At 43.0% G+C, this 27,706-nt stretch overlaps 1 protein-coding gene across 11 annotated transcripts in view; it reads right to left on the reverse strand.

The window, feature by feature from the left end:
• FOXN3 (forkhead box N3) overlaps positions 1-27,706 on the reverse strand; it is a 221,601-nt gene that overhangs the window by 112,385 nt on the left and 81,510 nt on the right. For 7 of the 11 annotated variants that reach the window (XM_067296918.1, XM_067296916.1, XM_067296917.1 and 4 more), the window contains exons 1-2: positions 26,478-26,678; positions 23,180-23,736 (exon numbers count right to left, since the gene is read on the reverse strand). In XM_067296918.1, the coding sequence (XP_067153019.1) occupies positions 23,180-23,722 (543 nt within the window). In that variant the 5' untranslated portion in view covers positions 23,723-23,736; positions 26,478-26,678. Of the gene's footprint in view, positions 1-23,179; positions 23,737-24,918; positions 25,081-26,477; positions 26,679-27,706 lie in introns of those variants that run through there. The other 4 variants (XM_067296910.1, XM_067296911.1, XM_067296919.1 and 1 more) reach the window with 3 other exon arrangements.

Here is a 27,706-nt window from a genome sequence, read left to right on the forward strand (position 1 = left end):
GAAGTCCCAAGTTATCAAATCCTGAAATCATGCCACTGCGACATATCAGACCCTGATTAGGTCAGTTTAAGTTATTGTAGTCATTAACATAGGACCTGTGAACAACATTAAAGGACACTTTCTAGCAGTGATGAGGAACATTTTGGTGTCAATATTCACCATTACTGATCTAATGGTTTGCTCTCAGCATAGATGAAACCTGCTATTGTTACAGCAAATGAGCTCTTTGCAAGTAATAGTAGAGAGATTACTAGGTATTAAAAGTTCTTATTCTAAAGAAATATTTATCATGAGCCCATTGTGCCCAGTTACCTTGCAACACCAAACTCAAAGCAAATCTTCATATAAATTTGCCAACAAGTTTATCCACAGGAATACTGTACAGATTCTGCAGAGGTCCAAGCAAGCCATGCAAAGATAGAGGTGTTTTTCTAGGATTGAGCTTTAATGAACCGGTTTTTGAAATGCAAATTAAAAAAAAAAATAGGTGATAGAAATAAGCAAGGTGTCACCACAGAATTTGTAACAACCACTTGAATGACTACAGCCAGGACCAGAATGTGAGAAAAATAATTGTTTTTTCTAACTACAAATAAAGAGATTTCCATTATGCCTAAGGTACAAGAGAGAACAATGTTTCTGAACTTTGATGCCTGCACTTAAAGCACCAAATTTGATGTTTAGGAGTCCAAGTAATCAGCCTGCTCCTCATAAATGCTAAGCCTCTGGAGCTACTACTGACTTCAAATATCCAAATTTCTGGCCATATGGATGGTGTTGAGAGTGCACCTAGAGCTGTAGGCAGCAACGAACAGTACAAACTCCCAAGAGAACAGGTACGGTGGAAAGTTTTATAACTTAGGAGTCCCTGAAAAGAGCATGCTATTTCACTCACCACATGATATTGCGGTCATCCAAAACACAGTAATTTTGAAAATGTTGACTGAAACAGTTTTCCAGTTAGTTCCCAGAGACCACAAACTAGTATCAAGAATTCCTCCCAAACACAAACTCCCCTCTTCCCATCTTATGAGAAAATTGTTTCATAAAAAAGTGCAGGATTTTTGGGAGGAGATGGAGAGGAAGGAAGAACGGAAGATATTTTTTGAATGGCACCTCATGACACTGCCTTCAGCTTTGAAATGCACAAAGGGTAACATAATAATCACCCCAAAATGTACCTTAAGAAAGAATGACTTCCTTAAATAACTTACTCATTTGCGCTAAACAGAGAAGCCTGCCAAGTGACTTAAAAACATTCTGCAATACAATGTGTATTATACATCCTTCACCAAATATACCATTAACGGTTTGCAAATGCAGTTGCAGAGAAGTCACAGTTTGCAAGCGCAGTTGCACTATGGGAAATAAGCAGCTCACAATTATAAAATTCAACAAGACTAGAGAATTAAAGGCTACTGTGACCATTTATATCTTGTTGAATGAGTGCTGCAACACCCAAGGGTTGCCAAGGGCAGAGAGGCTTTTCAATACACAAAGGGAACTTGTGCAGTGATGAACATGACTCAAAGGCCAGCTCTGTTCTATTCACTTGGAGACAGTGATGCTGAGAAAAGTGTGCCTTACTTTTTTATTTCAGCTACCCCTCCCTCATATTAGTATCACCTCCTATAAGTGAAGGGCATCACTGCTAAAATGGGACCAACTTAGAACTGTAGTTCCTTCATTTATATTAGACAGCAGCAGCAGCAGACTAATGCCAAAACTGCGGAAATATACTATAAAAACATTTTAAAGTCATAAATGACTTAGCTGGCAAATGTTCAGGAAGATTTAGGTTTAAGATGCTTAAAGTTGGTTTGATGGTATTGATGTCTCCAATATTTAAAGCTTTGTTGGTTATCTTCACTCATCAGTATTTAAAGTTATCAAGACAGACATAACATTGCTTGCTCTGCTCATCTACAATGGTTCTCTAAATAACAGTAAAGCTTTATGCTCTTTAATGGCTATGTACCTTACAGATGAGGTTAGAGGGTGCTCTAGTTGCTTATTTTTTAAACAAATGAAGTAATTCGTAGAAGACAAACAGAGCATTTGAATCATCTGAGGTCAGCTAGTTAAAAAAAAAATACAACTGCTAAGGAATTCTTAAAGAAAGAAAAACAAAGCCATTGCCAACGATTGCTATTATTATAAAACACATTCCTTAGACCCAGCGTAATCTGACATAAAAATTACAAATACCTATTCATGCAGTCTAAGAGAAGATTTTTTTCATTCTCTTAAAACATTTCTAGTGCAGAGTAGTGAAATTCTATAGGGCCATTTTCAGAGAACTGCACTATAGACCTTAACAGCAATTTTAATGACAGTAACAACTGCCTGGTAAGCATATAATTTTCATAAACCCTCACAGAGAATCCCCCAAACCTACGTACTCAAAAGAGCTAGAAACTTCTTCCGCCCTTCAGTGGAAGGTTTGTCAATGTTGTGACAGTTTGTCATGGAGGGAAAGCTAAAGTAGTATTTGCTTGCAACAAAACAAGAAACCTCACATTCATTCCTCCCCCATGTTTTGAACTTTTTCTCAGTAAACTAGCCACCACAGCTCAGCTCAAGCACAAAGCTGAAAAAGAGCTCTGAATAGTTAAAACACAATGCCATCACCATAATTATATGCTCATTTAATATGTGAAAGTAAAGGTTTGGTGTTAGGGAAGGCTTGCTTCAACCTCAAGTAAATCAGCTGCATCAAGAAATCAGCTATTCTCAAGAAAACAAAAGGTTGGGGCTCTTTAAATCTTATTTTGCTTCAAGTAAAAACATCCATTAGTTCAAAACAAGTCACAGAAGTCCAAGTCTCTGCTTTCATGCTCATCTCTTGATATTGTAGCTCATTTGTTCAATGAACTATCCCCAACATCAATACAGCAATCAGTTGTTTAAATCCTTGGCCTGCCTTTAGGAGTTGGCCTGATTCTACCCCAAGTGGTGCAAGGACATGAAATGTCTTGATGCCTCTGGTGTCCTTCCATTTGCAGAATGGGCACTACCTTTCAAACTGGAAAGGTGGGTGGGTAAGTGCCTGTAAGCAACTTCATGAGAAGTATGATTACAGCAAAAAAGCACTACTTAGCTTTAAAATAGAAGAAGACAACCTCCCATTCTCCTCACCCCACCCCCCACCCCCCAAAAAAACACACCACAGGAAGCCAAGCATGCAAATAAACCAGGGTACAGGAACAAAAAAGGGCCAGGCTAGTGCTATGAAGTAACAACTGGAGAAAAGGAAACACTGCGTAATTCCCCAGGTAAACAAAAAATATATATTTCACAGGTAAGATCGCAGTATAAGATCCTGCAACACAGAAAGTAATATGAAAATGCACAGCTGTGTAGAAAGGCAGTGTTCTTCCAATGTTAAGGGAGTTCAAAGTCTCACTAGCAGAAGAACTATTAGAAGTTTTCTTTGATCTCCACACTTTCGGGCTTGTATATGCTATCAGAGTGAAGTGCCCACTTGTGAGAAGGGTCCAAGAAAAGCATCGATCTGCGTACTCCCTTCAGTGGTGCCTTTACAAGTTGAGGGTGACCCCCGGACGAGCCCAGAAAGGCTCAGAGATAGCGCCACGGGCAGAGATCCCACGGCCTCAGCTATCCCCCAAATGGAGCCAAGAAGCTGCAGATAACGCCTCAGCGCAATGGCTGCAGAAAGCACAGGCGTGACTGCACCAGCAGCTTGGGTTTTACACAAATGAAGGCATTTACGGCTTTTAAGCAGATTTTCAGCTCAACAACACATCGATAAATGGAAGGGACTTAATTTGAAAACACTGATACCTCTGTTACTGGATGTTTCATTCACAAGCAAGATAACAATCTCGGCCTCCTTCCACAAGTAGAATGCCTACCAATTTAAATCAGGAGCTCAAACACCACAGACAAGCAAGGCAGTTCTGGACTCCCACTCATGAGTATACAAAAGTCAGAAAGGTCTTTTAGTTTGTAACCTACACACTCAGCAAATCTGAGTTACTGCCAAGGACTACCCACCCAAGGCATCTCCAGCAGGTTCAGGCTCCTGATCTCACAAGGATCTCATCAAAACTCGGTCCTGGAATGATTTTGTATCATTGCTTTAATCAAGGTTGACCCACTGTTACATGATATCATGTGCACAGCTGGTGCACTGCTTCTTCTCCAGTACACAAGCGCCCACATGCACCTTAGTGCAGGGAAGCACGCAGAAAACAATTGTACCAGATCTGCTGCAGACCACAGACACCACGTTAACTTCCCACTGTTCTGATAATAAAACTCAGTAAAAGTTGCATTATGTCACCAAACTCCGAAAGTCATATTTAGGCTGTAGATATCTCCTTGTTGAGTCAGTATGCAAACTACCCTATAAAGCTATTAGGCTGCCATACGGAAATCTTGCAAGCAACTAAAGAAAACATCATTAACTGCCCTTAAACAATGCCTCCCTCGTATATAATGTACTAGTATGTTGTTTTATGCTAGTGCCTAGCAACCCCAGACATTTCCCAAAGCATTTCTAGGCTAGGCAAAGTACAGGCACTGAACAAGAAAGACTGACACTGTTGGGAGGAACAGAGTGCAAGATCAAACAGATGCAGCGAGACTGGGCAGAGAAGTCAGGAGAGGCCAGAAGACAAGCCTGTCAGCATGAAGGGCTGGCACACAACAGTCTTGAGAAAGATTAGGTAGCAACTAGCATTAATAACACTATTTCGGTCTATAACATTTCTGCATATACGCGGAAAGCCCTACTATATTGAAAAGAAAATTGAGGGAACACAGAAGCAAAAGAATAAGGAAGAAAGAAGTTAAGTGCTCAAGGTCACCTATAAAGTCAATGGCAGAGGCAAAAATAATATCCCTCCAGACGAATAGCCGGTTTAGTGGGATGTGCTAATCTCATGTCAAAGGAGCACTCATTTAAATACCCACTGGTCATCTGATACTCTTAATGTTATCACTGGCTCCAGATTATACAGCTGACAAAAATATAAATTGCTTTTTCTTACAAATATATAGTTACATAGTATATGAAATCCCAGCAACAATTTTTAAACATAACCCTTCACCCAACAGACATTCAAAAAATTATTCAACACTTATATCTGTGCTAAAGGTTTGAGGGTCATTTTTTGTCTGCTAGTATATTAATGATGAAATAAGCCAGTGAGTGAATTCCAAGGGGAAGGGGTTAACAGCTAGCAGAGTTGGGTGGGAAGGAGTAAGTTGAACTAAATCCATTAGCAGTGACAAATAAAAATAGAAATAAGGAAGACCTGACAAAAGCTAATGGATTTGCACCATTTCCCCCTATAACTGTTTATTTAATGTAGGGTTTTTCCTTGGCTGGTATTTAATATTGTTTCACATGATGAATTGGGGGAAAAAAACCAAGCACTTTGATAAACCATTTGAGAGGCTGCCTAGATGTGGTGGTTTTAAGTGTCCCTGTGTTCTTTAAAGAAACACAGCTGTGTTTCTTCCTGAGCCATGCTCAGCAGCATCAACAGATCTTAGTCACCTGCAACATGCACACACTGAAGCAAGATGTTTCCCCTGTAACAGAGACCTCAGTGTTACAGCTCACATTGTATCAAATACAAATTATTTCTGCTATTTAAGTATGCATATGACTCTAAACTTTTGGCCCATTTCTACAGTAAGTTCAAAAATGCTGATTTTTGCTCCCTCTCCTCTTTCTCATGGCTGAAAAAAGGAACCCTGGAAAGCAAAAAAACCAACACTCCCCCCAATGCTGCAAGCATCTTACAACATGAAGCAACTTCTCAACTGTATTTTGAGCCTTAATCTCTCTTGCATAATACAAATGATCACGGATTCATCAGGGCAGGGCCTCACTTCAGTAGCGTCAAACAGCACAAATGTCAAAACCCAAACCTCATAAGACCACATAAGTCAGGAACTTCACTGCTACTTAGTACCTTTGAAAACACCCTACCCAAATCCTCCTTCCTCCCAAATGCCAGGCACAATTATGAGGTTCTGGAGAACCTCATAAATTAGTTAACAAGGGATCTGAGCAAGCACTGTGTAATGGGGGCAAATAAAGGCAGGCCTACAACTCTGCTATTTAGTTACGACTTAAGGGTGCAGGGTATTATTTAGTATTACTAACTGGAGGCAGTACATCAACAGAAACCAAGAGCAATGCCTTCAGGTATGCTGGGAGAACCCATTTATCCCAAAAAGCAAACAGGTTGCTCTCAGCAGCTCCCTGCGTGAAGCAGGGGTAGGTGACAACGTCCCCTGCCTGTAGCAAGGATGCTCCCTCCTAGGCACTCAGCACCTTTGCAGGGCCAGCATGAATGTCAGCAGCGAGGAGAAGGGACCCCTCCACACAGACACTCCTCAACCACACCTCTGAGCCCAGGGATGCTCTCCCACCAGATCACTGCAAGTCTGAAAATTAGCACTCATGATCTCAAGCTTGCACCGTGCTGTGGTGACTAAAATCGCAGTGTCTGTGGGACAGGGCTTCATGAACCTGGTGGGATTTGGTATGTTTATTTTAATAGAAAACAAGCAAGAAATTCCATCCAAGAGCTACACTGGTTAGAGACCTACAAATTACCAGATAGGGAGTAGCAAATCCATGTTGGGACTGGCTGCAGAGGAAGAGCACTGACACCTTCTTCTGCACAAACCTTGTCCTGCCTTTTCTGGAGAACAAGCTATAGAAGCCTTCCCAGGAGAGGCAGAAAATGCCAGTCATACACACCTTGATTAGGTGTGTATGACACCTAGTCAAAGCCTTCCAGTGTGGGGAGGATCTGACCTCAGAATTGCAAGGGAATTACATATTCAGATAGACACTGAGAAGTGGATTGCTAAGCTGCCTGCCTGCCTCCACCTACTACCATGTTGCTGCCCAGTAAAAACACCCTTCCAAATCCTAGCTTTAACTTCCGAGACTTCCTTCTAGCCATAATTACTGCAGACTGGACTAAACTCCTCCTTCATCTCCTCCACTTGGTTGACAATGCAGCACCTGCCCAAGCCCCAGGCACAGGACTCTTGAAAGTCACCGCTAACCATATGTATGGCAGCCGCACACCATCACAGCAGTCTTCTCTGCAGGTCCACCTCTCCTCCTACAGCTCAGCTATGGCTTGAGCTACCGCAGCCCACGCTGTACACAGTGGCATAAAGGCTCTTTCAGCTTGACCCATGGCAGTAGATACCCAGAGTTGTTCAGACCAACCCGGCGTTCGCTGTGTTACTACAGGTGCAACCAAGAGACACTGCATACGTAGCTTTGGCACAGTGTGTCTACCCATCCCCACCACGCAGGCACCAAGCTTGAGTCCCTGCTGCCCTCATAGTGCGGGTCCAACTTTCTTCCCCTTCGCCCTCCCCGAGGATGTACTGGCACTGATCTCACACGGTGCCAAAAGCCCAGGAGTTTGGGCTCCAGCCCAAGAGGATAAGTGTGGTAACAAAGTATGCGAAGGTCGGTGAGGGGGAAGCAGGTGAGAAATCATATTTGTCAGCACAAAGGGGTGGTGGCAGGGGGAAAGAAGGCTGTGTTGCAGGGTCTCGTCAAAGTCATCCTTAAGGTGGAGTATGTTAAAAGGAGCAGGAACTTATACAGGAACTTCTCATTGTGAAAGTAATTAATTCAGAGGTACTTACATTTCCTTTGATTTTTTTATTTTTAGGTCTGCTGTAGAAGCATAGGTTCATAAAAACAACAAGAAATGAAGTTGCTTAGTCTTCAATGTTTTATTCACAGTAAGATTAAATAAAACTACAAAGAATCCCCCCCATTTTTTGCTCCATACAGCATCTGAAAAATAGATTTGACAATTATCACTTAGGTTTTGTTTGTCTTGGGTTTTTAGGTGCCTATATTTCACAATCACAGCTACATGGGTTGCGATGGATAAAAGGCTAAAGCAGCAGATGCAACAAAAGCTTGGCATGAAGAACTTCTGCAGTGTGAGCCACTGAATCAAGCATGTTTTAGAAGGGACAATTAATACTGCATTTCAGCTTCCTTGAGGACCTCCACCAGCCAAACAGATTTGAAAAGTGGGCGGATAGTTTATTAAACATGGCAAAGTGATTACATTAGAGAATTGTGATAGACTCACCAGTGAGTGTGGATTTAAAGCAAAAAGATGAATATTCAGATCAAGATTTTTCCCAGGTAGCTAGAAAGTCCCTCTTCAGAACCTATGGCTTGGCAAGAATAAGATTTGCAGGTTTACTGATGTTATTTCTTGACTCTATATATTCTTTCTCTATCTAAAAGTCCACTTCATTTTTCTAGATGCTATCCAAATCCCACAGTGATTTTGTTATTTCATACAAAAAAGTAAAGGAAAAGCAAGTTTCCTCAAATTCACAAAAAAGAATTGAAAGACACGTGACATGCAGCAGCAGAGAGGCAGCCTGTAAACTAACTGAAACAAAAACCAACCGAAATAGAACTCAGTCACTGCTCAGAGGGTTCTTTGGTCTCAGTTGATAGAAAACAGGATGTGAATACCAGTCACTACGTGTAGTGAAGAGGTTATTCAGAACAGCAAGATCATGCACAGACTGGGTCTTTTACCTTGTAAGTAAAGGGTGGGAGGAAGGGGGGGGGGGGAAGCTTTCAACCCACACACCACAACCCTGCCTACTTGGGTTTTCCCCAGTCTCTTTTTAACTTTAGTTGTCTCACAAGAACTCATTTTCAAGTGTACTGTTCACAGACAGCTACCCATCAAAGATGGCTGCACTGGAACCCTGCACGTGCTTTAACCGTCCTGAAACGAGGAGGAGAAATGTCCACACCTTAGAAAAAAGATATTAGGGAGAACCTAAGAAACCCCAGCAGCCCAGAGAAGAGGGACTGGTGCAGCTGTTGAAAGGAAAACTGGCTACAAAAAATCAAGGATTACCAGTCGGCTTAACTATGAAAACAAGAAGCTTGGGGCAGAGGAAGGGAAAAGGGAAGAGGCTAGATGCTAGAAGATGGAGCCTAGAAACTTCTGCAAGTTAGAAGAGTCGTATCAACCTCTACATAAGGCTAACTCACCTTCTTCACCCCTCCCACACATCAGTGTTTACTATTAGCTATTGCTCATTCTAATTATAGTATACAAGAAAGCTGCTGATCAATATTGCACAAGGATAATTAGTGTTTAGTGATTAAACATCAGTGTATGAATTTATCTGACTCAACATGTCTGAAGTGGAAGGAAATAGTGAGAAAGAATTTCTGAGCAAAATCTAGTAATGAAAATTGACAATTCATCCAACATCAAATCCTGGTGCTGTGAAGAGTTTTGAAGTACCAAGGTGGAGAAGATTTATGTTATTCTCAGAGGGACAGAAAATTGTTTTCCTCAAAATTATTCAAGATCAAATGTGCCTTTGAATAGATCTACCCTCTAAAGGACAAGAAAATCTCATTTGAGGATGCCCAAGTGAGGCTATTTTGATGACACAGGTGTCATGCAAACAGGCCTGCTGTGACCTGAGTCACCGTTCCAGATCTTCTGTGATTTTTTTCTCTATCAGTTTCACACAGGAAGCCTTCATGTTTGACACACCAAAAACAGCAAAAGTTTTACAAATGAAAATCGTGGTTCAAAAAAAAAGGTTGCAACTTTTTTCTTTTGCTAAATGCAAATGCACTTTCAGAACAGTGCAATGAGTAATTTAAAGGACCTCACCCTGCCCATTCTTTCTTCAGACAGATGTATATTCGTAGTGCCACTACTAGATGTTGCAAAAGGGAGAACTAAGAGGAAAGAAACAAAAGTAGCAAGAATAATAATAGGAAACAAATAACCTAAAGGTGAAAAGCAACCAAAAATAATATACAAACTTCCCTACACAGAAAATGCATAGCTAGGAAAAGAGGTCAAAGTTGCTGAAGGCCTATCCAAAGACTAATGAAAAGGGAAGATGGGGGATACCTCATCATTAATTCTATCCATGCAACTGAAGATAAAAGACTCTGGGAACAGTGATCTTACGTTTTGGATCTCCATAACATACTAAACTTTGCTTAAAAAGCAGTAACTTATCCTTGAGCATGCTGGTGGTGTAAAAATCTGCTATCACCTTCCTTCACAGTCAACAAAAAGAGGAAACCAGATGCACCAGCTCCAGAATGATAGCCCGTGCAACTGTCCAAAAGGTCCTTGTCTTTATAATTGTATCCAGCTACCATAAATGTTGAAATCTGCATTGTATACATGAAGATTTCTGTAACTCCTGAATTTTTCTCACAAAAGACTCTACAGGGAGGTAGTAAACATACCAATGACAAAAAAAGAAGAAACTTGACAGATTACAGCTTTATCATAACCTCCAGAATCTGGCTTTAATATTGCCAATTCACAGCATTTTACCATACTGGGATTTTAGGTATTTATACTAGAAGTCATGGGATAGTGCAAAAATCATGAAAAAAAAATGCCAACACTTCCAGTTTCCTCAGTTTCTGCAAAAAGCCTGGAAGGGGATCTTACAGGCTCTGACATAAGCCCCCCACCCCAATTATTATAAAAGACATCATGATCTTTAAGGCAATTTCATAACTTTTAAGGCCCAAATGTCTATATAAATAGCCCCACATACTACCCCTATCATATGCATCTGTATTTTAAAATGCACACACACACAGCCACTAACAGTACTTAAATTTAAAAACCATGTACCCATACACACCCCTACCCCTCATCTGGATAATCACAACTCCCTCCTCTTGGAAGCAAAAATATCTATCTGCATATAGGGCAAGAAGGAATTACAACCCATTAACAGAACTGAAGTTAAATGAGGCTTAAATTGAAAAGCCATTTAAACAAACTCTGGCATCATCCTATTGTTTAAACTGATGTCAAACAACAGGAATTGGAGGTAGTCAAAATAGGAAACAAAAAAAAGTGTTACTGATGAAGCAAATCCTTGCCCTTTTTAATGCATTTCTAAATTAAAGATTCAGAGTGCAAATCCCAAAACAAGTTTGTGAATTCTATTTTATAAATTGGGGGGGGGGGGGAAATCAAAGTAGATATGGCACACAAATGGATAATTCTATCAACAGTTAAGACATGGACTCACATCCAGTCAGCTTAAGACCAGCCAAATGCATTTTTGGCATACTAGGCACTGGAAGGTGAGAGAGAATACAGTGGTGGTGGAGGAGCAGATGTTAATTAGCAAAAGTGGTTAGATCATGAGCATGTTTACTTTGAATCCAAAATAAGGCAAGCATATTACCGGGAGCAAAAAACAGGATAAAAAAAAGCAAGATTTGTCCTACAGTTTCAATAACACAAGTTAGAAATCAAAGTTTTCTAAATGAAAATCTTATATTTCTTCTCAAACAAGAAGAATGAGAGAAAAGATTGTCTCTTAATGGAAAGGGTCATAATTATATTTCTGCTTTTCCAAATTCAAGAGTACTCAGCTCTAAAAGCCAACAGCATATGACACATCAAAGCAGACTTGTTAGGCCAAGAACACTGAACTTTATTCCTGAAAACAAAAGCATCACTGCCTAAAAGGCAGAGAAGTCTTGCAATTATTTTAGCAAAATCTGAGAAAACAAAAATTAGTCAAAGTGGAAGCGTTTTACTAAATTTTAAGTGCTGGTTTGTTTTCAAAAAACAAGAGAGACAGTTCAGGTTAGTATCTTAATTTAGAGCAATCTGTTTAGATTAATTGGTAACCACCTGCGGCAACAGAACACTTGCGTCCTAAGGAAACGTTGCGCAGACATACCACTAGGACAGCACATTGCTTTCCTAGCACAGAGATGCAAGTGCACAGAAACCTTTGTGTGACAATCCAAATCCAAACTACTTCTTGCTCCCATTGTATGTGGAAGGGTTTTGATGATCTAAAAACAATATGGCTATGTAAGGAGTTAAAATATAAATGAAGACAGATAGATGCATAAATAAACAAATTTAAGCAGAAAAGGAGGTGCAATCTGAAGAATAAAATCCCATTTGTCTCAATAGCTGGGAGCAAGCACTGTACTACATCTTCAATGCAATTTGTCTCTTTATGACAGCTTCTTTTCTGTTTCTCTGCTGTGCAGCCAAAAGTCTAAAAAGCACTAGAACTTGATATAAAACTGTAAAAACAAATCTATCCTCTTTTACAACAGCAAACATTTGTATATTTAGCACTGAGATTTGGGTAAAAAACACTCATTTTTAGAGAAGGGGCAAGAGAGAGAAAACCCAAACAAGCTACTGCAATGAGATAATTATATAACAATAAATGTGTTATTGCCAAAACAGGAAAAACCTTTTGGACAAACCATTTGGCTACTTCAAAACAAAATGCTGAAAGCCAGTATCTGTCTGGTTCATCTCAGCCACATATTGACTTCCTAACTTCCAATCTTTCCCAATTAAATACTGAAAATCTCCATTTCCTGGAGCACACCATTCTTCATACCTTAACTATGCAGGCAAATCAAGGAATCATTTACGCTATTCATCTACAACTTCTTAGTCCTAAAGTACTTCAGGCAGGGTGGGATGATGTAAGAATCATATCATTATTTTCACTTAAATTTATAAATAAATTTTTATCTCTGAAGGGCAGTCTTGCAGAACTAAACATATTTTGACCCAGGAGTTCTGAACAATTTTCTCTCAAAGGCGAGGTGTAATTTTAGCTCCATCTAAGCCAGCAGCATGCAGTTCTTAAAGCTGTCAAACATTTCTCTCCAGAAGTCTTTTAAGTGGTCATAAAAGTAGTAAGGATCTCTGGAAATGCAGTTTTTCTGTATTAATCTAGGGCTGGAGATGGCTGAGCACAGAGAGTCAATGCAAGACAAGGGTACTGAGGAGAATCTTTGCAAATACAGTTTTTCTGTATGGCAAGAATTTTATTCCTAATGATTAACCATGTGAGAATCATTTAGCTCTACCCAACAATTTAAAGAAAACAGATCAAACCGCAAAACTTCTACATTTATTACATTCTGTATCACTTACCCACAACAGTGATGTTTTCCCCCTTTCCCCAAATCTGACAATGGAGAATTTCATTATTTCCTTATTTTTACTAGCTCACACATAAAGTAAGGAGAGGGGTGTTCCATCTCTCCTCCCTTCAAACAAAAGGGTGAGGAAAAGGAGGATAAAAATACATATATGAAAGTTTGAGATCAGGTATCTAACCCTAGCCTCGTATTAACCCCCGCAGCTCCTGCAAGTTGCGCTGTAGGCATTTTATTTACTGTAAAATCAGAAAAACATTTGCAATAATTGCCTCATCTCAGTGAGTACCCTCCCACAGTAGACAGCCATGGGATCTCATAAATACAGCTCTAGAGCAGAGCCTAATTTTCTGCTGATAGCTTGAATGAGTGTGAATTCTACCGTTAGCATTCAAAAAGATTCTCTGATGCAAAGTCTCGTAAACAGGTTTCTGCTCCATGGACTGCCACAGTCACTTTTTCATGCTACTGAGGCTCCACCATATAGATGCCCATTCATTCCTCTGCTTACCAACTATCTTCTTTCAGCAAGTTATACCGGTGTTTCAAAATCCAGTCAGTACTCAGCTAAAGGTAAACAGTTACTGTTCACTGCTGCAATGAAGTACTGCAATTCAGGATGCTGTAGATAGTGTTTTGGTATCTTAAGTCAGTGGCTTAGGACAGCAGCTTGGTTTCTTTTCTACTGTAGCAAGGAAAAACCCACTCATATCTGATATCCTTGGAACGAGTCCTCTCACAAATTCCTACAGCAGTTCCCAGGATGAAGTTTCCATAACAGCCAGAAATGGAATTTGAAGAACATAACTAAAAAATTACAATGTACCATCTCCAAAATGACTATTATGGATCAGTGACTAAGACGCAGAAACATCATTTATGGCTACAACTTCTACTTTCCACAGCCCTCAGTCCCTATTCTGCTAGTGTTTACTCAAGAGTAAATCAAGGGCAACTCCACTGAAATCAGGAGTTCAAACTGGTGGGAGAAAAGAAGAAAACAAACAAGTAACATTGCAGGCTAAAAAGGGCCAATAGAGACCTATCAAAAATGCAAAAGGAAAAAACATTTTCAGGCCAAAGTAGCAGGTCACTTCACTTTTTCCTCCCTATTGATTCTTACATGGCCTCAATCCTGGGTGAATGTGAGACCACTTACATCTACAAGAAATGCAGGACTTAGTGGAAGCAAGTTGAGTTGCCAGTGAGTATGTAAATGTTGTCAGTGCCCAAATAAGCCTGTTATAATGTGCTTATTCTAAGAAAAAAAAAAAAAACCTACATTTTTATTGCCTTTACAATAATAATCTTTGCTAAATGATCAGACACTGCAGTGATGAGCATGGTTAAGTACAGTATCTGAACTCCTAGGTATGTCTCAGCAATTCCAGTCACTTGATCAGTAAGACTCTAAGGGCAGAAGAGGAATCATGGAACAAGATCTCATCATGGGGTTATGGGGCTTGCTATTTCTGCACTCCCCTTATTTAATGGAGAGAATCGCAGTGAACTTCAGTTCTGGACACTAATTTTGCTTGAAACAAAAATGTGTCAGGAAACTCTCGCTAAGAACAGCACAACTAAGGTGTTCCTTTCCCTCATCTATATGTCCAGTTAGTCACAGGTCAGCTAGACACTACAGAATTAATAATGTCCCAGCAATGGATTTTAGATTCCCTATCCAACACCAAGAATATTTCTCTTCTTTTAAAATACTGACCTTTGCCTCTACAATTAAAGAAAACACAGAACACAACTACTGTGACTGAATTCTTCCAAAGCAAAGAAAACATACAGAAGGAGCTAAGTCAGGAAAACTCAGGTGGAAGAGTGGTAAAAGCATTCAAACAGATATCCAGGATCTATTTTACCTTTAAAGATGTTAGAATGCAAGCCTCAAGGACAGGAGCTCTTATGTGCCTCTGCAAGGACTGCCTGTGTTTCTCTCTTGCTTGACAATTAAGCATTGACAGACAATCAATTTTGGCACCTCCTCTCTCCCCCAGTCTGCCTGTAATAATTTCAAGTCTCCAGAATAGACCAGGTATCTGTTTTGGCCAGTTCTGAGATGCAAGAGGAGGTGGGGAAGGATTGGGAGAGGGGCTGAAACTCACCAGGGATTATTACCAATGATAGGCATTAGCAAGCAAAATTAAACTTTTTTTTTTACTTGAGGGCTAAAACTGAAGTACTGAATCACAACAAGCCAACTGCCATTACTGAAAAAGCAAATATCTCATAATTCTTAATAAACTTCTTCTTTATAACAAACTGACTTAAATGAGAAGTACCACAAAATTGTCAAGATTCATTAGTGCCTCATTAAAGCAAACTTTCTTCAGTATCTTCTTTTACATAGAAGACAGGAGGCTTATACTCAGTTAAAATACCTTACTATGAATCAAATGATAAGAGCAAATACTTACTGGGGGAAATCTTAATTAGCTGAAAGAATACACACAAGCATGCAGCATAGTCCTTCCCTAAGTGCTTACTGAGCAAAATTTAACCAGAAGCAGCCATATGTCTTTTTTTTTTTTTTTTTTTTAAAGCAAATCTGTGTTCACTTACACCAGGACTGAATGCATCAAAACATATTGCTTTGTTACATCTACAGACAGGGCTTGCATGATCAACTTACCTAGCAATGTTCTGCCCAGTCCTGAAATGACAGAAGTCAATTACTTCTAAACACTAAGCTGCTGTTGATCAACACACAAATACCAACAAACTAAATTAAATACAGAGTCACATGGGGTTTTGTTTTCATAAGGATTTCAACATGCGTTATCCTGGACTATTCATTTGTTTTAAGCAGTTTTATCATGAAAATACAGTAATAAAACAGTATAAACTAATTGAGAAGTAGCAATTATGAGGGCCCTGGAGACTAGACCTTATTAGTAAGAATTTTTAGACCCCAGCAGGCCAGATGTCTGAATAACTTTACTAGAAATGCAGAACTGTCGTAGAAATCTTCTAACATTTAAGCTACCAGGGCTAGTGGGTGGAACATACCACCTGTTGAAAATGAGGGCAAACAAAGGGAACTTCTCCAGCAAGTTACAGGCTTCCTCAGGCTGTCGGAAGAGTATTTTCGACAGAACTATTCAATCATGATTAGATGTTTTGAGCTCTTTTTCAAGAGATCTTCACCAGGGAAAGGAAGCCTAACAGCACAACTTGTTGTTCTATTTCAGCCAGCGTAAAATAAATACCTCACTTCCCTTTTAGGTAAAAGAACAAGGAAGTCTAAGGGACACATATTTTGTAATTAAAATGGATTCTTTGATGTTTCGCTGCAGAACTGAAGTGTGAGACAAAACAGAGACTGCTTAGCAAGGTAGCCAGCCCAGTCAATGTTCAGCCACAACTGGTAGCGTGCTCGCTGCAGTGCAACCGGTGCTCAGAGGCGTTTCCTACGCCCCGCTGCAGGAGCTGCATTGCAACTCCCCATGGTTAAGCATTTGTTAATGGACACGTAAAGCATTCCTGTGTACATACTTCAACCTGAGCCCTGGTGAGGCCTGCTGTGCTCAAACCAGAGTGCTGCCCCAAGACGTGCGCTTCATTTGTTGGCAGTAACAAGAGCAGTTTGTTAGTTCTCAGGGAGTTAAGAAGAAACATAGGTGGTGAATGAGAAAATAAAGGCAGCTTCACAGAAAAGCTTGACAATTGATTTTATGGACACCCTTCCTTAAAAGGCCCCTACTGTAATAGCTTTTTAGAGGTTGCACAACACAGCTCCACACAGAGCCATCTCTACTGCTAATATTAAGACCTCTGGGCAAAATAAAGAAACAAACCTTATGAAGTTAAGAAAACACATGCTCTGGCGCGCACACGGCCCTGCACAATTTTCTTAAGACCGTTTCATGCATATCACATTGGCATGCGTGTGACTAAGCACACAGCCAGCCCTAGTGCTTTAAATGAAGCTTGCACTCTTGAAGTTCAGAGCATGCCCACGTCACTTCCCTTCCCTTCTACTCTTAGCTGTAGCTAGATCAGCTCGCTGACCTGACTGAATACTATGGGCATCACTTCATATTGGACTACATGGAGTATAGCAAAAGGCCTGTGCTGGCACCTCATCTGACCATAATGACCATGAGCTAAGCAGGGAACTGAAAGTAAATGTCCCCAGCAGGAGAAAGCCTCCAATTATAAATAACCTTTTTTTCTCATGTGGTCCTAGCCTTTACCTTGTGGTAGGATCTATCCATCAGGCACTTTTGCACCCATTCTCACTTCAGTTGCCAGCCTCTATTTGGCCTTTCTTCTATGAGTATGGTGTTGCCCTCTTTGGCAATACCAACCTAAGGTATTCCCCAACTTTCCCATCATCACTGCTCCCTCAGTCACATCAGCACAACTGTCTATTGCACTGTGTTGTGACCTAAATCAGGGAATTAAGCTGAAAAGCAACTCAAGAATTAAAAAAGAAAACAAAGAAGTCCAGCTGGCTCAGATCTCTGACCAGATCTCTGGCTTGCCGCAAAACCACAAAAATTGTGTCAGAAAAGTGCCGGGACAAACAGCTAGGAGCAAGGGAGGTATGACTGCTGCTAAAAAATGGGCTCATCAAACCAACCACAGCCCAAGTCCAACAGGCGAAGGGCAGCTTGTTCCTGCTTTCCTGTCCAGGCTCTTTCAGTGCTGCTTAACACATTTTTATATCATATTTGCTGTGGGTTAAGAGCACACACATGGCCAGTTAATCCAGTTTATTTAACCAAAGTAACCAGTACAGTGTGGTGGGTCAATCACCTGTCAATGCACAACAAAACCCATCTCAGTTACCCATAGAGCTGCCTACTGGCTATCTTAACTAAGAGCAAGACAACATAAATACCCTGGGTATAAAGTTCAGAGGATCCTCCAGCTATTGCCAGCTCTTCAAAATTATTTGGTAAGAACTGATTGTGCTCTGTGCAGCTCTAAACTAGTCAATTCAGGCAGTCTCTACTGGAATTAACATAGTATAATGTAAAGTGAACTGGAAGACAGGGAAATGGAAGCATACTCCTTTCATTCGCTGCTTTAGGAAATCTGTTATTTAAATATTCTGTATAATTTCTTGGTTTTGCACTTTGAAAACAAAACTGAATAGGATTCAAGAAAAGCTCTCCATAAACTGTTTGATATCTGGAAAACCCGTACTACAGTAAGGTTCTAGAGACTTTATGATCAAGTCACTTTTTTATTTCTCCACAATGAGACGACCTGAATTTCTCTAAAAAACAATTTGGGGAGAAAATTTCTGATAGCTAGAGAGCTTTTTAATATGACAAACTAGGTTATAACAAAATGGATTTCAAGTTAGACTAGACAAATTCCAGCTCACAACCACAGCATTTCCTTTTAACAATTTTGGAAATTAACAGTTGGATTGGCTTATTTAGGACATTATTTTATTAATGCAGTCAACATCATTTGAAGTCTTTAACATGAGTCTCGGTGTGGGTTTTTTGTTTGTTTGTTTTTTTACATTTTAGCTCCATCAGATGTTATAAACGCAGTGCAATTCTCCTGCTTCTGTTATTTGGGTCAGTCTGGGTGATAACAATATTAAAACTGGAAGAGATCATTTCTATTCCCAGAGTGCCAAATAGCTTTCACAGGAGATCTTCTCAAATGATGTTAAAAGAGAGAGAGCACTGTCACCAGACCATTGCCTTTGTGTATATGCAGATTGCCTTAAGAGATTCTAATAAAGAACAATCAGGGTCCTTTTCCTCTCACTCTAGCTAGCTCTTATCTTTCCATAAGGTTTTACTTGCCAAAAGCCCAGACATTATCACACTAGAGAAAGACGTGCACAGGTCAGAATTGCAAAATGCCTCTGTGCCTTGCGCCGGGGTCCTTCCTGCAAGGACTCCCCCACGGCTCGGCTCTTGCACTGGGGTGGTGAGAAAGGCTCCGGAAAGGCAGCACACAAGACAAGGACAACTTTGAAGCAGGCTCTCTCAGAGCCCTAGGACTGCTCAGGAGTCCTCAGATCTCCAAGCCCGCTCCAGACAGAGGAGGAGCCTGGCTGGATCTCCATGACCCAGTTATGGACCACATACTTCTAAGAATAACTTCTACATCAAGTGAGGAGAATTTTATTCTCCCATCCCCATAAACATATCCCTTACCCTCATTACATTTTTATTAAGACGTCCCTCAGCACAAGCGCCAGACAAACCTTTAAGAGTCTTGAATGTCTTCAGTGTGCACACAGTCAGGAGCATGTGTGCGTTTCCCTTTCTCAGACAACACAGAACAGACACAATGAGGAACCCTCTCGATAGGGTGGATGTCTAAAAAAGCACGGACCAGAGTAAAAACGTCAGAATAGCAGAAAAGAGCACGAGATGAGAGTCCTAGCTTTTATGACTGTGTGCCTTTAACAGAGACTAAAAAGAATAAAAAGAAGCCAACAATGTCAAACATTCATTCCCCTCATCCACTTATTTGATAATAATGACCGAGAAAGTTTGCACTCATTAAAGGCACACACATACCGCATGCCCTGAAAACACAGCCTTATCAGCCTTTGTTCAGAACAGGAATCCCTATGCAAATAATATGACTCTTCAAGAGGAAAAAAATAGGGCTTATAACAAATTTTTTCAGCAGACCCTTAGCTACAGCAGCACTAGTGGGCGCAGCTATAATTACAGCAAACCTACATAATGCGTCTGAACTAGCTTAGCCCTTTTCCTGCAAGCAGAGAAGCTGTCACATCAGTAACTCCGTTGCTAGGGCAACTGCTTACTTTCCATATCAACTGCAAACTCGTTGCTATGGAGACACATATACAAGAAAAATTCCTCTCTATAGCCAAGGACCAGATGGTAGGGAAGTCAGAAAAGTCATGGGCTAACGCGTTGTACTAAATGGGACATACACTAGAGGACATTTAAATCTTTATGTTCACAATAGGATTAATCTGAATGACTGAATTCACAGGTCCAGCAGTATAAACAAAGCCAGGGAACTCCTCTTATACTTCCCATCATGTGCTACTTTATACTCTGGCCAACTATTATTAAACTGCTGAGCTCAAAGCAAATAAGTTTGTTCTGTCAAGGGCTCAGCATTCTCCCTTCTTCAGCCCTTCTCTCTGTCTCGCTCCAAGAGATCAGCCTCACAGCGAAGTTACATGAATAGGCACTTTGTAGGGCTGCCAGGTAAGCCCGATGGTGCTGCAGTTGAAGTCTATCATTCAGGAATAGCAGCAATATATAAACAAATCCTGGGAGAAAAATGTCTTTTCCCAGCATTCCACACATCAGACCCAAAAACATCAGAAGAGGCAAGCTGAAACCTGAAGTGATGCAGTTTGTGGGTCTTTTTTCTGCTACAAGGATCTCACAACAGGAAATACAAGCATTCATATGCATACATAAAGCTGCATACTATTAACTACATATTTAGCCCCGTGAATATAAACTAGTAGAGGGCAAGACTGAGAAAACTACTATACTGAGGGAATTCAAAAAAGAATTAAGTGTTCAGCAGAACTTTTTTTAGAAAAACGATTGCTAAAAGACTATACAAACAAACCCTGGAAAGCACAACTATGAGAGGAAAAGCTTCTAGCTTTTCACAATGTGTCAACACACATCAACTAGCAAATGCCTGCAATTCCCAACACTGATTAACTCCTTCCCCCCATATTGTACATGTTTCAGAGCCTATCTTGTTAACATTTTAGGACTTGCTATTTGCTAAATGCCTTTTCCACATCAAAACAATAAGACAGAGAAATTCCAACCCAGCAATTTGCTGAGTCTGGCTACAAACTGGAAGAATTGTCATGAAATAATACCTTATAAAGGATAGTGCTGCTCTTCCCCTCCCCCAGACCCCAGCTCTAAACATATAAATCTAGATGGCATCTCTGGTTCACTTCTGAACAATTTAGGCGCTCGCTGTGAGGTACTCAAATCAACTCGGGGGGGGGGGGGAGCCACCGTGTATTTTTAAAGCTATTAGGTAAAGTTTGCTGCTTTCCAAGTCTGCAATTAGCTGTCAAGCACCTGATTCAGCAATTCTAACCAAGCGCCAGTTCTGCACTCAGCTCCCAGTCTGCCACCTCTCTTGGCCTAGGACACAAGAGGAAAAACCAGCAGGGTATTTAAAAGACCTGGCTGTATGCATTCCAAGTTTGCGAGTCTCATCTCTGTTACCTTAATACTGGTTACCAGAAGCATTACTGGGTAGTTATTAGGAGCTCAGGAGCACAGAAGGATGGAAGAAATTGTTTCTCATAGCCTGGGCTTTTCCAGGAAAGAGTAAAACCTCACCTTGTTATTTATATAGGCAAGGACTTCCACCACACCTTATTCTCTAGCTGCGTAACCATGGCTCTAATCACGAACTCTAAAGGTAGGTGACCAGGCATGCATGGTGTTTCTCCACTTCCCTGTGGACAAGCGCTTCATGGTATTGCTCACATGATTGCTAAAGATTGCTGGGTATGACAGATAACACATGAAGACAAGTTCCTCATAGGAAGGAAATCGTAATCTAAATAGTCAACTTGTAAACAGAGGAAGAGGGATAGAACAAAACACAAATGGCTATGTTAAACACATGCCTTGCCAGTTACAATATTTTGGGTTTTTTTAAAGTATTGTTAAGGTTTCTTATGGTCTGGGATAGGATCACAGAAGCCTGGTGTGGCACTTATTATTGTCTCAGCTCCAAACAAGAATTTAAGACTCTGGTTTACACAAAACAAGATCCACTTCAGGAACTGGTTTTATAATCTCATGCACAATCATTCACAGCAGCTAATTTATAAAAATACCAACATACAGTGTGTGATCTCCAATACGTGGATGGTGGATTTTAGGGAATGACACTAAAAAAAAAGAAAAAGAAAAAAAATCCAAGTCTATTGTTTAAAAAAGTAAATCTCCTGAGATATAAAAAGCAATCTAAAAGAAAAGCTGTTAGTTTAGGGTAACATAGGATTCTTCCTATAGATTTACTTTAGCTTCTACTCCACAGCATTTAAAGTTAAAACACACCCAAAATAGGGAGAACAGCACCACCAGCAGAAGTCTAGTTTCAGGGTAACCAGTTACAAAACAATCATAGCATTTAATTCACTGAAATTCAAAAGTCAAGTTCATCTGTTGTTTCAGTCAGAAGAAAGCGTTCACTTTCTGATCTTCGGCCAATTTTAGAGAAGTGCAGTACATGATGTGATTTTACCTGCTATTTATTTCACTAGCCTGTGAGAAGGACTGTGAAATTAATCTGCAGGTTGATATTTTTCTCGGTTTACTCATACTTTGCCAAAGATTCATCCAGACCATTGCTTCCGAAGACTGTCCCCCTTGGAATTTGATAACTGTTCCCAGACAGATTTATGCAAGAGAAGTTATGCAAAGCACTGCCTCCACTGCTGGGTTCATTTCCCCATTCCCTCACACACAGCCTCTTCCTGCAGACGCAGCTGAAGATTCAGCGATGAAACCAGACAACAACAACAGAGACCCGAAAGCAAAAATCTGTTCCCCAGACTTCTGCCACCGCACTGTTCGCAGAAGCTGCCTAAGCCCTGAGAGAGAACAACCGAATTTCCAGTGGATGGTAACTTTCACCTTTGATCAAAGACTTATCTCCTCTGTTTGGAGAGTTTCTCTAAAACCTGCCTGAAACAAGGTATTTTTGAATACACAGAATGAAGCTTCAACATCACAATTCAAAACTACTTCTATTTGTTAAAAAAAAAAAAAAAAAGAAAGAAAAGAAATCAGATTACAACTCAGACCAGGGAAAGAGAGATGGACTCTTACATAAGGCATACCCTTTCACTATACATTTGTATAAGCCAAGAACAGCAAGCAGCCTATTTATAACATGATTACATTCATCTAGTATAGCTGGAAACCATTACCACAGCATGATAACTAAAAACAATATTTAACCACTATGCATGAAGACACCAGCTGGGGGGGAAAGAAAAAACACACACACAAAGTACTTTCTTACAGATGTCTAGACAATGAATTTAATAAAATCAAAATGAGCCATGCTAAAGAAATGTTGGCTCTCTGAATATAATGAACTACATTACCAGGGACAGCATACTGCATATTCTGCATTTTGCTATTGTGAATACATTCTAGGATTAGCAGGTGAATTTTATCAGAGCCAGATACGTTTCCATAGTTCCAAACTTACCTGACTTCTGTCTTTGTCCACTTTCTTAAAACACTTATTCAAGGATAGATTATGTCTCACAGAATTTTTCCATCCAGTGGGTGCATTTGCAAAATACGGAAAGTGTTCCAAGATCCAGTTGTATATATCCTTTACAGGCAGTCTTTTGGTTGGCGAGTCCTCAATGGCCATAAATATGAGGCAGCTAAAGGAATAAGGAGGTTTGCAGTTGGGGTTCTGCTTGGCATCGTAGGGCATGTCAGAGTGAGCAGGAGATGGCGGCGTGTCATCACCAATGTCCTGAACTGGGCTAACACTTCGTAAGACCGAGTCCCCAAAGCTTTTCAGCAAGTTTTTGCTTTCGTGTAACCAGTTCAAATTAGTTAGTTCTTCATCTTCCATGGCCCCTTTATCTAATCTGATGGCAGGCAAAGAGAAATCTAGGTCCTCATCATCATGAAGTGCCTTTGATAAATCACTATCTTGGTAACGCTGGCTCAGTCCACTGGGAACGCTAATTCCTGAGCCCTCTGGCTTCTTACTGGGAGGCATGACTGGACCCATTTAGACAGAGACCCCTAGGATCACAAATCCAAAGTAAGAGGAAAAAGAAAGAGAGAAAAAAGTTAGCTCATGAAAAGCTACAACATAACATTTTGACAGCTTTTCCCTAACCAGTAACTTGGCCTTTTGCGATTTATATTAAAAATGACAGACTTGCAAAAACGCTCATCCACAAATGTTGAGTAAAATAATCTAAAGCCAGGAAAAGGAAAGAAATTTCAGTCAATGGAATAATACTATAATCCTGATATGCCTCAATTCTGCATGTACTTGAAGCCCTGTACAGGAAATCCTAAAGACACATTGCTTTAATGATGAATATGTGTATCAAATCATTGAATATGCCAATTGTATCACTTTAATAAGCATATAAACTTTAAAAAAAAAGAAAATAAGGGAGCTTAAGGCCAGTTGCTTCAGATTAAGTTCAGCTGTTTCACTTTAGAGGACACTACACCAGCACTGTGATTAAAGTCACTCTGGCTAAAGGCACAGGCAGACAAGCACCAAATCTAACTACAGTCACAGTCAGAACAAAACTCAAAAATTATAGCAGAACTTCAAAAACAGAAAGGGTGGGAGGAGAGAAGAGGAAAAGCAACACACAGTAGTTTTGGGACCAGGGCCAAGATAGAGGGAAGCAAGCGCCAGAGGAATAGAGCACTTTAAAAATGTATGTAAACTGAGAAGATTTTAACATAAGCTGAAATGTGTTTCGAACATGGTAGAAAATAGAGTCCGGAACCAATGTTATGATACTTAGCAGTGACCTAGGAGAAGTCTGATGAGCTGCTGAGGATACTGGACTCGCAGGCCCCAAGGGGGTAAGTGTGATCAATACCAGTCAGAAGGACTCAGTCCTGGAGAAGTTGTCTGTGCAATTCAACAGAAACAGACAGGAGTCAAACAACTCCACTTCAGAAGCGGGAAAGGCATTCCCTTAGTTTTCCCATTATAAAAGAAAAGTCTGAAAGAATTTAGGTCTGGAGAAGTGAATAGCAGTGAAATAAAAATTGGTAAGAGTTAATAATGAATTTCAGAACTGTGAAGCCTCCTGCAGAAGCGCTGAACAAGAGCAAAAAGATTCCCTCTATCTAGGGGGCTAGTGAAGGTGCATTTGAAAGTCATATAGTCACATGCTTAATATTGGAAATGAAGGGGAAAAATTATAGGTAGCAGCAGAATGAGACACATACCTATAGAAAAAAAAAATAGAAGAGAAGGCAGCCATTCTGGGAAAGAGAAAAGACAGACTATATTTTAGATGCTACAAAGGGGAAAAATTACAAAAGGAAAGCCACTTCAGCTCTTTCTATAAATACTTTAAACAAAAGCAGCCATTATTAAAACAGAAACGCATGGAACCTCTATGCACGTTAATACACACAATCACTGAACGAGATCAACCACCGTTTGTGGTTTTAGACAGGCAGGAATCTGGAAGAGGAAGAAATATCACGACAGAGGTAAGCGCTGCGAGGCCGAACTCGCGCAGCTCCTGCTTCCAGCTTTCGGAACAGCCTTGAGCAGCTAGGAGACAAGCGTGCAGGGCCCGGGCCGCCCTTACCCGCCCTGCCAAGCCAGCTTGGACTCCAAATAGAAGTTCTGTCCCACGAGCTTCTAAACAGGGAAATTATATGATGGCTGACAGTAAAGTAATTTAATTGCAGTGTTGCTATGACAACCTGCTGCTCTCTTTCTGTTTAATTTGCTTATTGCCAGTATCCTCCCGAAGGGCCATATCATACCATCCCTTTATTTATTTAGGCAAAGGTCCTCGTCGGTGTTAGCGGTGACTTCTGCTCGGCGGCCGCCAGCACCGCCCGGCCCGAGGCTCCCGCTCCCGGCCCCGGCAACTTTCCACAGCCGCAGCCCAGGAGTTTTCCATTATTTGACCGGGGGGGGGGGGATAAAGAGGAATTTGGCGTATATTGTTATTCGCCGCTCTTAGACAAAGAAACGCCTGGTCACATGAGAACCCGCAGTCAAGCAAACGTTTTTAATCTGCTGCCAATTAAGGCTGCTCCACCAGATATGTAAATAGCCGCTCGCCGCCGAGCGCCTTCACACCCGCCTGCCCGCGCCGGGGGCCGCTCCCGCTCCGCGGAGCCGGAACGCCGCGGGGGGGCGGCGGCGGCTCTGCCCGCCCGCCGGCCTCCACCGCCGCTGCCGCGCGCCCTCCCGCACCCCGCGGCGGGGCCGCGGCGGCCGGGCCGGGCCGGGTCGCCCCTCCGCGCGGCAGCAGGCTCAGCACAGCGCTCCCACCGTACTTGTCACCGGGGGGGGGGGGGGGGGGCGCCCATTGGCCGCCGCCGCAGCCAATCAATGGCGTTGCTAGGAGACGGGGACACTGCTCCGGCCCGGCCGCGCGCCGCTCGGCTGGCAGCGCGCATAGCTCCAGCGCCGGCCGGGTGTCACGAACCTGCCATTGGCCCCGCCGCGCCGCGGAGGCACCGCGCCGCCGCCCCCCGCGGCGCCGCCGCGCGGGCCCGCCCCCGCCCCGCTCCCCACCTCTCCCGCACACACGCGTGTTCAAAAGTCCGCGCCCCGCGAGCACCGCGCGGGACGCCTCGGGCCGCCCCGCCGCCGCCGGCTCAGCCGTGCGGGCCGGGCGCCGCCGGAGCGGGGCCGGGGCGGCGCGGCCGCGCACCAACTCCCGGGCAAGTTGCGGCGCGGCGGGGCGGGCGCGGCGCCCCCCGGGCGGCCCCGGCGGCGCCTTGCGCAACCGCCGGCAACGGCGACAGCAGCAACTCACCTGGCGGGGGGCGGCCTCAGCGCGGCCCCTCCATGGCTACCGCGCAAACTTTCCTCCGACGGCGCCGGGCATGGCGCGCCGCGGCTCAGCCCGAGCCGGCAGGGCGCCGCAGGGCTCCCGGCGCAGGGGGCTCCGCCGCCAGCATGGGCCCGCCCCGCGCTCCCGACGGGCAGCGGTTCGCCGCGGCGCGAGCCGAAGAGCGAGAAATTGTTTCCACTGCAAACAAAAAAGGCGACACATGACCAGGGAGGGAGGGGAGAGAGGGAAAACGTGGGCTGGGCCAGCCGAGACGGGAGAAGCCGCGGAAGGGAGGGCCGCCGGCGGGGGAGGGCGGCGGCGCTGCCGGCGCGCCCCTCGCGCCAGGCCCTGGCCCGGCCCCCGCCGGCGGAGCGGAGCGGGGCCGCCGCCGAGCCCAGCCCGCGCGGGCCGGGCGGCCGCGGCGGGGCCCGGCGGGGCTGTCTGAGCCCGGGAGGGAAACGGGGATCGGCGGGGGAAACGCGGCGGCGGGGGCGGGCGCGGGCCGGGAGGCTCCCGGGCCCAGGCCCGGTGCTCGCCCGAGGGCGCTGCCCCCGCCCGGCCCGCCGTGTCCGCAGAGCGCCCCGCGGTATTTCCCCGTACCCAGAGAAGGCCCCACCGCACCGACCCGGCTACAGCTGCGGTAAAAGCCACACGGCCATCGCTGAAGGCAGCGGGAGACAAGAGCAGCGCGGAGCGCAGCGCGTCCGGGCCCTGCCCGTCCCCGGGGCCGAGGGAGGCCTCTCCCCGCGCCGCAGCGCCGGCCGCTCCCTCCCGTGCCCGGTGCCCTCCAGCAGGACACCTCCACCAGCTCCTGCACGGCCGCCCAAAACCTGCCAGCCCACGCACGGCACAAAACTCAGAGGGGCGCAGGCTCCAGCAGCAGAGACTAACACAAACCCCCTAGGCAGTTTGGAGCACATCCCTCCGCAGATTTTGCCGATTTACGCAGGACCCAGGTCCTATAGACAGGTGTGCAGCACAACTACGGGGACAGCATCCGTAAGGACAGGGACACGCGGCGGGATAACGAAGGGGAGTCTGGAGACAGGATGCCGCTGCTGCCAACCTGGTGAGGGTCTGTCTTCACGCTGTGCGGTGAAGAGCTCCGTTGCGGAGAGCTGCAACTCCAGAGCAAAACAGTTCATTCCTTTTAGACTAAGAAATTTTCTTTAAAATCAGGCCTGGTTTAGATTAGGAAAAATGGTGCATTT

The sequence above is a fragment of the Apteryx mantelli genome, chromosome 4, assembly GCF_036417845.1.
Source record: "Apteryx mantelli isolate bAptMan1 chromosome 4, bAptMan1.hap1, whole genome shotgun sequence".
NCBI classification, from domain to species: Eukaryota; Metazoa; Chordata; class Aves; order Apterygiformes; family Apterygidae; genus Apteryx; species Apteryx mantelli.